This window comes from Rhinolophus ferrumequinum, chromosome 20 (genome assembly GCF_004115265.2).
Source record: "Rhinolophus ferrumequinum isolate MPI-CBG mRhiFer1 chromosome 20, mRhiFer1_v1.p, whole genome shotgun sequence".
NCBI classification, from domain to species: domain Eukaryota; kingdom Metazoa; phylum Chordata; class Mammalia; order Chiroptera; family Rhinolophidae; genus Rhinolophus; species Rhinolophus ferrumequinum.
In genome coordinates, this window is record NC_046303.1 from 47,424,785 (window position 1) to 47,437,217 (window position 12,433).

The window sequence follows — 12,433 nt, forward strand, 5'->3', positions numbered from 1 at the left end:
GTTCACTTATAACTTTACTTTTCATCTCTCATTCAATCAAAGCAATCAGAACCAGCTGGGAGAATGGGGAAATAAAGGGCCACTTCCCTAAAAGAGGGGGCAAAAAAGCAGCAGGGCTCTATCCTTTGCATATCCGGCAGGCAGAAGGACCACAGCTGCATGACGGCACACCAGAGCATGGCATCGCAGACACCCACGGCCCAGGGCCAGGAGCAGAACAGTTTCCATGCCATCAAGCAGGTCTCAAAACAGAGCCACTGCCCTGAGGGAGTGATTAGGACGGATGAAGGCTACCGGTGTGGGCTAGTCACTAACAACTAGCTGGATTAGGGAGGACTTAGTGGGTATCTGCAGGCACAGAGGACCAGTGGACCAGAGGTACAGCTCCACCTCCCCTGCTTGTGCACTAGGAAGTTCTCTGCATCTCAGTTACAACATCAGAAAAGTGGGAGAGGGCAAGCTAAAACTGACTGAAATTAAGTTTCCACCACTGGTAGAAGGGGGACAATAAGACGAAATTAAGTTGGGTTATGAAAGAATAAAGAAAGTTTTATTTCTCTGATATCCAAGCTTGTGAACAGAATTCACAACTGCTATATCGAGTATGTGTAAGCATAAACAATTTTGGAAAGACTGGCAGAAACTGTTAACAGTTGTTGCCTCTGGAGGAAGGGAATATAGATGTAGTGTGGGAGGAAGGCTTACTTTTATTATTTTCTTATATTCTTGAACTTTTCACCAAGTACATTTATTAATTTTAAATCAACTCTAGTATTTAAACTAAGTAGATAGACAGTATATTCATACATTCAATATCAAGTTGATGTAAAAAAGTTTCTTGCTTCTATTCCAAATGCTGTCACATAGTTAGAATAGTAACCTGGCTGCTACGTTCATTCATAATAATAGTAATATGGTTTGGTGTTCCTTATTTTTATGGACAGTCATTTGTGCATGAGATAAGAAACTTGGATACCAAGAATTACATGAAACGGAGGGAAAGAAAAGTTGATTTCATTAGATAAAGTTAATGGAAGCAAATACGTTATGAGTGGTTAACTTTTAAACTGATCTACCTTTCCATCGTTGCACCGATATGACCTTAGTTTCTTAATTTCTCTTTTTGCATGTCCTTAAAAATTACAAACTAAATAATGGATATGATGCTTTTTGAACTTTATGGAAGAAACATGCTCCTAAAAGTAGCACATTTTTCTCTTGTGGAGAATTATCAGGTGATGTCTTTGGTCCTGGGGGTTTGGCCCAAAGCAGCACACCACACCCCGCTTCTGCCTGATGTCGTGTGGCGGTAGCTCCGAGTTGCGGTCTTGGCTGCAAGGATTCTCCTTCCCACACTGCCATCAAGTTGCCCAGTGGTTTCCAGGTCATTGGGAGTAAAGACGTGCAAAGACAATGTCATAAGGGACAAAACTCACGTGCCAATTGTTGTACCAAGAAAACAGAGATGTCAGGAGAGAGAAAACTATCTATGAGGTTACAAAACAAACTTGGCTTTGTTACTTTATTGGAAATATTTTCTGAGATACTTGATCTTACTGGGTGCTGGTTTCTGACTTTAGGGAGTTTATGTCTATTTTTAAGGGGTTTAAGGTATCCAATACCCCTTTTCTGTTTCTCTATGATTCTGCCATGATATATTTTCATTATATTTCATATATTATATAATACAGACATATTTAAATTGATGTCTATCTTTTATCCAAATGCAATGAGAGAAGATATGGGGACTCGTTTAAATAAACTAGCTGAAGATTATTTTAATAAGAGTGTTTTTTGTTCATATCTGGGCTTAGAGGAGATGAGAAAACCAATGTTTAGATACACCACAGGAGAAAGAAAAGAAAGGAGGGAGGGAAGCAGGAAGGGAGGGAAGAAAGGAAAGGAAGGAGGGGAAGGAAGACAGAGGAGGGCCAGGGAGGGGAGGGGAGAGAGAGAGAGGGAAAGAGAGAAAGGTAGGGAAGGAGAGAGAGAGAGAAGGAGGGAGAGAAAAAGGGAGGGAGGGAGGAAGGGACGGAGGGAGGGGGGAGGGCGGGAACTAAATTGTATGGAGCACCTGCAATACACCGGGCATGCTGCCAGACGTTTCCAAGCTTATCACACTTTAAAACAGTGCTGTAAGGACAGTATTAGTCTCAGTCTTATTGACAAGACAATGGGGCTCAGAGAGGTGAAGCAAAGCTTTTTGCTTTTTTCAAGGTACCCAGCTTGCAAGTGCCTAGCTCAAGAGTCAAACCACACTGGCTGGACCTCAGAACCCATGATATCTTTTGTTCAACAAAGTCATCTCTCAAATGATGAGAGTTTCACAGTTTTTGTTTTTGTTGTTGTTTTTTTGTTTTGTTTTGTTTTTGTTTTTGTTTTTTAAATCTTAAAAAGGCTAGGTGAAATGGTGGCAAAAGGGATAAACTAAAATTACTCTGAAGCATATTTGATAGAAGACAGGAGTACATGGCTTTTTAAAGTTAATAAAAGGTTTTTTAAAAAAGCAGGAAAAACCATAGCTTAAGTAAAAGGGACATAAAATCCATAACTTTGGCCAAGAAAGCTTAGATCAGTCGTGAAAATGGGTGATGCAAAAATCAATCACATTTTATTGATTTTAAAAAACAACTGAATTTGAACCACATAAAAGTCACATTTTGTATTTGTCAAGAAAAGTCACTGAAGAAAATGAATTAGCTTGACAGAAATGAACTTGCCTTGAAAGAAACAAATCATCTGATAACATTTATATTAATGGAATATTAAAAAGCCAAATGTCAGGAGAAATAGAGCATTTTTCCTGGGTAAAAGCAGTACTTAGAAAGATTTTTTTTTGGCCTTTTCTTAATAAAGATTTTCAATTTATTTTAAGAAATTTATATTTAGGTTATGTTCATAGGGAAGTGAAATTTTGTTGATAGATTGTTTCTGTAAATGGCATATAAATTATGAGACTTTATGACTCTGTCTGGTTTGACTTTTAAAATATATTTATACTACAGATCTATATTTCTTTCTAGAAAACACATAAAACGTTCCTCTGTCTAGTATTAAAGCACCAATACTCGATATCTATATTTCATCTTTGGCTCTCAGACCAAGGGCCACTTTCTCCAAGAAACTCCCACCAGGGTCATCTCTTTTTATGGAACTACAGTATATTATCTGTACCCTCTATTACACTGAAGAATTTCTATGCTGGAGTATATAAGCCTTTAAAAAATATGTTTTTAGTGTCTCCTCTACTAAACTATAAACTACTTGAGAGAAGGAACCATACCCATTTTTAATTTACTATGTAAATAAAATAATAATTGCTTCATATTTGTTGAATAGTAAAAATAAACAAAGACAGAAATGGATATCATATGCTGTCATTTGAGGATGAAATGGTTATTCTCTTTCTAGTCTTGAGTAGTGCTTGGACTTTGGTTACAACTTGGAAGTTTACATTAAAGCTTCTACGTTATCTTGAACTCTTAATTATGTATACAAAAACATTTGGTATCACACAAAATCCACATTCAGATATCCTCTCAAATTGTGCAGATTGATTGCAGCTCTGGGTCAACAGACTTATTTCTTCGAAGTCAGCAAAAATACAACAACAATTGCCAGCAAATTCATGCATCCTTTTATGTATTCAACAAGTTTTTCACAAATGAGTTTTGGTTCATTATTTCTTTGCCCTCAAAAATCTCATAGAGTTGCACCTAAACAGCATTTGAAGGAGAGACTGGAGTATAATGAGGTGACCCAATGACTTAGAAGTTATTGGGAAGTATGACCAAAATCATCTGTCATTTCAGATAAACCACTTCCCTTCTTTTGCTTGGCATAAGTATAATATTTAGACACATGAAAACTTGATGTTTTCTAGGTAAAGAACTAGTATAACTGAAAAAAAACCATCTAACCACACCCATGGTTTTGAGGGGCACCTAAATTCAGTTCTTACGTCAAGAAATAGACCTTATATCATCTGCATTAAGCCCAAGTCCCTAGTTGAACAATTCTCACTGATACCTTAGTGCTAAAGATCAATTTAATTTTATGTAACTGCTCCAAGGGTGCATCAGCATTACCTTTTTTTTTTTTTTTTGCATTAAAAAAGTCTAACTGAGCATATTCCTGTAACTTACCATATAGTTGGATTCAATTCTAGTTCGTGGTAGGAATCAAAGTCATCTCGTAGGATAATACTGTCACTATGTATTTCAGCTAAAAGGAAAAAAAGTATTTAGAAAAGAATTATAGCAAACAATAGATTTAGCGACACAGAAGGATCAATGTGCTGCTTTTATGAGAAATAACAGTATTTCAAATTAAAACTGAATTTTAAATGAGCAGTTGATTCTATTTGCTTTGCCCCTAAACTACTAAGGGACAAGTATAAAGGCTCTGCTGTCAGATACTTAGAAATCTGGAAACCAGAGCCTCCAAAGAGAAACCCTACGAAAGGGTCATCAGCCAGGAGAGGCAGAAGGCCACGGTCAGCACTCACGCACTAACGCAACCTGTAGGGAGAGGCCACACAAGATGTGCCTCTCATAGATTGACACACCCAGCCCAGATTCGGTTCTAACTCGCTTTGAAGTATAGAAGGGGACAGAACATTCCGGCTATTTGTTGTCAGCTCATGTTGCTGACATGTTACTAACCCATTTCCTCTCCCCTTTCCTACTATCCCTCTTGCCCTCACTTGCTTTCTCTCATTCCCTTGTACTCACTCGTTTTTTATTTAATGTGTTTCAAATTATTAAGATTTTTTTCCCCTCAGAGCTGCACAGGAGAAATTACCTACATGAATAAGTAAAACTCCCAAGTAAAGTACAGTCATGTTAGAAGTCAGGAGGAATGCCAGGTAACCATCCATAGTTTTCCATATATTATCACTACACTTGAGATTATATTAAATACCCACTTTTAAGCTCTAGAAGAACTTTGGGCATGCTAGAGCAAAGCATGTTTTCGTAAGTGGTGGAGTATATCATATTCCTGCCGAATAGAGGATGGATGAGTAAAAACAATTTCATGGCCAGCTCCAATGGAAGTGAGCTCGTCTTTAAGGTTCTGTGAGAAACAATAATCATTTCTACTCAAGGTGGAAAAAATGAATTTAGTGCTTAAAAAACTCTCTCATCTGATTCCCATGGTTTGCTTGGGAAGTTTGTTTCAGTTAATATAAATGGTCTGGGCCTATACAATTTTGTTTGAACTAGTTTACACATGCTTTTTGGAAAAATTAAAATCATGATCTGATTTTACAAAAACAATTTTTTTCCAAAAGTGGCATTTTACCTTTTTTTTTGGCTCACTCAAATATAATTCATTGCACTCACTGGTAATTAAAATATTAGGAAGTATACTTCCAAATTCTCTTTGGTGACATCGTCACCTATAGCCATCCTTGCCCTCTTCATACCAGGAAAGCACATCAAGTCCAGGAAACCAGGGAATCAGCATGGACTGAAAGGAATGGCTTCTTAGACGCAAAGCCTTCAGCATAACAGGGAAAATATGGATTTACACTGGAGAAAACGCAGTGATACATTGTGTGCATGGGAGTGATTTAATGATTCCTCTGAGCAATCAGACGCAGTGCCTGACATGCCCACAGGGTACAGCTCTCTCAAATACCCAACCGGGCTGAGACTCGGGCGGGCCACTGTGGGTCACCAGCCTGCCTCCGCTGCCAGAAGGCACGCTTCTAAGCTCTTATGTTTGTCTGCCAAAGAAGAGAAGCCCCAAGCTGTAGCATTACATAAAAGTAGAGCTTCTCAAGGCAGATTTTCCAAAGAGAAAAATAAACTAATTGGGTTTATAGGTTGAAAGGAAAAGCCCAAGAGACAAATAACTAGCCCATCTGCAAGCCCCACAGTGAGCCAGCTGAAAAGGCTGGAGCAACTGGGACGACTCTTTTCATTCTCGTTAAATAGTATCGTGTAGGAAACTGCTTTTAAAATAAGTCCTCACTGAAAAAAATGACAAATTTAACTCTTAAAGATCATTTGTTTCCTAGAGAATTTTTTACAAAGGCATGAGTGACTTCAATGGTTATTTGCTCATGTATTTATTTACAAACACTGTTACGTCATTGACTATACATTTTACAAATATGAATTCATTTCATTCTCATAACCATCCTAGAGGGTAGGTACTAGTATTACTTCCATTTTACAAACGCAGAAACTGAGGCACAGAGAGGTTAAGTAACTTGCTCAATGTCACATGCCTAGCAAGAGGTAAAGGAGATTTGAGGCAGTTTGGCTCCAGAAATCGTACTCTTACCCTCTACATAACCCTGCCTCAAGAACTGCGGGCCACTGTGCATGAGAAACATGAGTGTTGGTAACATTACGTGCTCCCATTCAACAAAGCAGATGGTTATTTAAACACTCGTGTTTCAGTTTGTGAAGAAATAACCAAGCTATTTATTTTTACAACCTAGTACTAATTGGAGCAGAAATCTCAAATCTAAAATGACCTGAATTCCTGAATTCCTTTACACTCACAGCTCCTTTCCCATTGCCTCTGTGTTCTATTCATGATGGAACACTGGGGAACATTCCAGCCTTAGAAAACTCTGTCAAAGGGTCCCACACAACAGGATCCAGGGATGAACGTACTAACAGACAGGTTCGGAAGTCCTTCCATTAGCCCTCAGCTGGGCAGCACGATTGCCTCCTCGCTGAGGTCCTATGTTCAAGCATAATCTAGACCTGAGTCTAACTTCAGTGAATTATTAGCAAATCAAAGAGGGCAGAGAGTTTCCTCACCTCTGTATCATCGCCCACATAGCCGGAGGAGTGAGACGAGAAGATCTAGTACTAAGACTAGTGACACAGGAGATTTAAACACTTACCTAGATGTGGGTGCACAGTGGCCTCTGTTGGAGCTGGACCGAGAGAGAAAAAAGGAAAGATGACTGATTAGCAACAAAAGCAAAATCTAGTATTAAACAATCACAAATATAATTACGAAACTTAGGCCACACAAAAATAAATTGGCTAGAACCTTTTTAAAAGAGTAAGAAGACAATGCCAGTAAACTTCCTAAAATAAGATGTCTGACTCTCTATTTAGTTATTGTATTTAAAAGTAACGCAGTACTCTTCAAGTGAAGAGTAGAACCCCTTACACGCAGGACAGTGACTTATTACTCAAGTTTAGTCAGGTGTCCCTTGACACACAATATAAGTGTGATGTGAGAGTTAATGGCTATGCCTAGACCCTTTCTGAGCACCCTTACATACCAGGGGCTGTTCTGGGTGTTAGGGAAATCGAGAGAAAAAGCACTATCCTTGTCATCAAAGGTTATTGTCTGGTGGGGCAACTACAATGTAGTGTAGTAAGGGCTATGGTCGAGTGTTCAGAGGGTGCTGGCAGGACATGGGGGACCGGGGAGGGACACTAATTCCACGCTGTCCAGGAGGAGAGGGTTGTCAGGAGAGGCTTCCCGGAAAAGATGACCTCTCTGCTGAGTTCTGAAAGACGAGTAGGAGGAGGATAGGTGGGAGTAGGGAAGGGAGACGTGCTTCTTTCTGGAGTAAAAGTAGAATGGCATAGAGAAGTAAGAGAAGTATGTGAATCTAGTTTCCAACTGTAAATTTTACAAAATCTTAAAACAGACTAAGTATTCCAATACTTAAAAGGAGCTGTACGTGTAAAATACACACTAATAAGAGAAAATGGCCTCTGAGGAGAACCACAACAAGTTCAGCATGATGGAAAGAGAACGTTTAAGAGGAAGGAACAGAAAAGGAATTGGGAAGACTGAGAGGACAAGATGAGGGAGGTGGACGTTACCATGAAAGCATGACCATCTCCTGAACATTTATGAGCAAAGGAGTGGATGTTCAAATATGCATTTTAAGAGAGGGCACTCTGATAAAAGTTTGAAAATAAGGGACACTGCCCTTATTTTAACTTTATAATACTTTGGTTATACTCTTTTGCTCAAAAGATTTCCAAATCTATGAAGAAATATTGTCAATCACCATGTAAAAAATTACAAATCATGACATAGATATTTTTAAGTGTTTTTACATCAGTTAAAGTAGAATTTCAGCTAGATACGAAAAAATTTATTTCTATCATGATGGTCAGTGCTTCAGCTATGTTAGATGAAAAGTCCAGACTTAACAGCATTTTTATTTTTTATTTTATTTTTTGGCTTTTTAAAAATTAGTTTCAGGTGTACAAAACAATGTAATAGTTAGACATTTACACCCCTCACAGAGTGATAACCTCCCTTCCCCAATCTACTACCCCTCTGACATCGTATACAGCTGTTACAATTCCACTGACTCTATTCCCTATGCTGTACAGCATTTTTAAAACTAAAAACTGATGTCTGTCTTATTGTATCGTACCAACATATTGTATACATTGAAAATACTTGTGCTTAGTTTTCTAAAACAGACTCTATGGAAAGTGTCATGGATACAACTATTAATATACAGTTAATATACACATGCAAATCATCACCAGTTTATCGAAGTCTTGAAAAAAATAGAAAAATTTAATGATCTTGTGTTTTGTGCCAATGTTTATTGGTCAAGTCATAGAGTTTTAAAAAGATTCACTGAACTGTTATCTTTAATTTAAGATTTTCTTGAAACAAAAAGAATAATTACCCGGTATCCAATAATCAATGACAAAAACATGGCACAATGATGTATATTCCCTCATCAAATCACACTGCATATGAATGAGCTGAATTTGAAGCTTCAAGAAAAGCAAGAGCTTATTTACAAGGTAGTTGGAAAAGTAAGAGAATTCATGTTGAAATTGAAACCTCTACAAAACAAACAAATAATGATTTTACACATTTCTTAACATGAATCAATATGCAGATTTTAAAATTCCAAGGAAAATTTGAAGAATGTCTCCTTGATATTGACAATTTTGGAGTTGTTTTTCAGTTTATGCACTATCCCTATGAATCTCACGTTAATAATACTAGCTGGACACAAGAGTAAATAAATTTACTTGGACAGATGTAGTTTTGAGACTGATGTGCTTTTGTGTCAAAGAGAAATCAGCTCTTCTACAAAAAGATGAACAAATTTTGTCCAGGTGGATGTAGATATGAAAAGAAAATAATTTTGATATCCAATTTTTATTGGAAGACTTTTAGTAGGTGCGGAACACTTGGATGTGTGAATCTAGTTTCCAACTGTAAATTTTAAAAAAAATCTTAAAACAGACTAAGTATTCCAACACTTAAGAGGAGCTGTAAGTGTAAAATACGCACCAGATTTCAGTTAGTTGGTACAAAAATTGTAAAACACCTCATTAATAATTTTATATTATTATTTATATTGAAATGTTTATTATTTAGTATATTCTGTTAAATAAAATACATTATTAAATTCATCTATATCTTTTTGTTTTTTTAAATGTGGCTACTAGAGTATTTTAAACTGTAAATTGCTCCACACCTCTTTTTGACAGCACTGAACAAGAGCTAGGAGGGCGATCTGGACTGGATAGCAGTTAGGGAATCATTGTCACACAGGAGGTTTGGAGTCACAAGACCAAGTCACTCAGAGAGAATGTAGGCTATAAAAAAAGAGGCGAAAGGAAGAGGTCAGTGTACATTTATGGGACTAGCAGAAGAAGAGGGGCATCAAAGGAGACTGAGAAAGAGTGCATTTCATTATGGAAATAAGAAAAAGAGGGTTTTAAGAGAGAAGAGCGCTGCAGGAGAGATTAAGTGAACCCTGATAAAGCTGATCTCTAACGAGGGCACCCCGTTATCACAGTACTGCGTTAAGCAGGGTCTGGGAATTTGGCCTCAGAGGCCATGCTCTTAACTACTGTATAGATGGCTCTTTCAAGAAGGTTGGCTGCAAAGACCAGAAATGAGACTGTGTGGAATCTAATGAGGAAATAGTAGCAAAGGGTTTTTTTGTTCGTTTGCTTTGTTTCTTAAGATATTATGGTAGTTTAGCTACCTTACAAAAGGGGTTCTCTGTATTTATGGGATAAATTCTTAAGAAGGGGGGGAATCTATAAAATAAAAACTTTAAAATTACAGGGAAATAAGTTAGTTAAATATAAAACTAATGGCAAATGTCAATTAGAAATATACTGGTCAGTACAATGGTTAAATAAGAATAACAAAGTATCTGCAGAGACATCAATTAAGTTATGCACTTGATTTTAAATAATTATATTAGCTAGGGCCTGGCTCCAATAAAGAGAATAAGTTATAAGATATTTTACTCTCCTTGAAGGAGTCTATCCAAATTGATATCTCCCTTTTCTAAATTATTTTGGTGCCTGGCACCTTTCACTGAACCACCTACAACATAATCAAGGAAGGGCCATTTAAAAAAGACCCATGGAATCAGACTTTCTGGGAGTGGAGGCTCAGAATTTGTATTTTTAAAAACCTCCCCAGAAAAAAGAAAAATAACAACAATAAAACCTCCCTAGCTGATTCTGATAGAAAGCCAAATTTAAAAACCACTGCAGAACTGTTCTCTTATTAAGTACATGTCTTCTCCCAAGAAAAAATAAGTTCCTCAAAGGCAGAAAATATGTCTGCAAAGGATACCAGCCTAAGCTAGTACTAGAGTCTCAATAAATACTGAATTGAATTGAAAGCTCCTTCTCAGTGGTAATATATTTTATGTTATTTTGGAAAATAAATAACTGAAGATCCGAACTTTGGAAAATGTCAAAATATACTTACAGCATTGTCAGAAAGTCCTTTAGTATATATTGTCTAGGTAGTTCAAACACCTAATAAGTGTCCAACTGGATTTAATTTAACTGAACAAATTTAAATCATGTTTTAAATCACTAGTTAGGAAAACTCAATGAATATTTTGTAATAAAAATATCCACTGCCTGAGATGACTAAACATTATTTTCTCAAAAAACCCCATACATACTACACATTAAACTAGATAAAAGGAAAAGTGCAAATTTCTTTGGAAATGTTTACACATGTACAGTGTAAATATGGTCCAAAATCTATTAGGTTGGTGCAAAAGTAATTGCAGTTTTTGCAATTTTATATATATGTATATATATATATATATATATATATATATATATATATATACATATATATGTGTATATATATATATACATATATATATATATATATATAAACTTTTCCATCATTTTATTTGCTGCTTTGAGCTCTAAGAATTAGAAGGAAAAAAATCATTGATGAGAAGTAAAAGGAGGCAACAGTTTTTTAAGTGGTAATAGATACTGGTATGAGGTGAAAATACCATCTCCTGTACTGTAAATGCCAAGGTCAAGGATTTTATTTTAGGGAAAAATTGTAAATATTTAACCTTTTAAACCGCAATTACTTTTGTACCAACCTAATAGTAAAGTGCTGGGCCTGGGAAACTTATTTTAATCATCTCTCATTAAGGGGCCATATCAATCTAGCTTTATGTAGTAAAACAAGGTTTTCTAAGATTGTAGGAAGTTCACTATCTTTTTCACACTAATTGGGGTAAATATACCACAGAAACATCCAAGTAAATAGCCTGAAGAAGTATAAAATAGTTCAACATCATTTATTACACTCCCACTTGGATAGCACTTGCTTTGCCTCATACTACTAATGTGAATAAATTACTAAATTCCTGAATTGTGTAAAGTTGGCAAAAAGATCTTTCCTTTATGAAATATGAAACGTACACCTCAGAGAGGCCCTAATTTATCAGCCATCCAAATACGCACTGGCATAGCTCCACGTACACCTTTCCTGCTCCTTTGCTGTTGAAGTAGTTCTGATTCATCTTTCTAGATGGCTTGAACATTTTTATCTCAACATTTTGTTGTCTGTTGCTGCTTCTCTGCCTCTCTAAGGACTGCCCCTACCCCACCACCAACCTTGGTCCAAGTTCCCAACTCCTTTGAATCTGAAAATTGCATGAACAACTCTAGCTACTACATAAAAAGTTGCTAAATGGCTTACAGTAGGAAGTTTTGTTTCTAAGAATGAGAGAGAACAAAAATGTTCCTTAAAAAGTAGGCTTTGGCTTTGGAAAAAGCAGGATAGAATACACCTGTAACAGAAGTGCAAAAGACATTCCACTTTCTTCCAGGTGTCTCTGCACCGTGGTAAGAAGGCCATGAGAGACAGGCCGACCACTTATATACACAGTGGAGGATGTACTGTGGTTCAGGGCCCTGCTGGTTGTCATGGGAGACTGAGTTAGAGAGAGGGAAAGACAGCTCGGAGTGGTTCTGAACCCAGAGCGATCACTGGGCGAGAAGCTTCATTAAATGGTCCTGATTTAGCTTCATTGATGAGACCCGTGAAACTATCCGTGAAGGCTGGACAGAACCTTACACTGTAAGGAACTCACTTTTTATCCTACCCTAGAACTGTTAACAAATTTGGTTATTCGTAGATTTACAAAAATGATTAGTGTACATCCTACACTATG

At 36.9% G+C, this 12,433-nt stretch overlaps 1 protein-coding gene across 1 annotated transcript in view; it reads right to left on the minus strand.

Annotated features, from left to right (window-relative positions):
* RELN (reelin) overlaps positions 1–12,433 on the minus strand; it is a 496,978-nt gene that overhangs the window by 252,351 nt on the left and 232,194 nt on the right. The window contains 2 exon segments of the mRNA XM_033088143.1: positions 4,146–4,224; positions 6,869–6,901. Of these exon segments, the coding sequence (XP_032944034.1) occupies positions 4,146–4,224; positions 6,869–6,901 (112 nt within the window).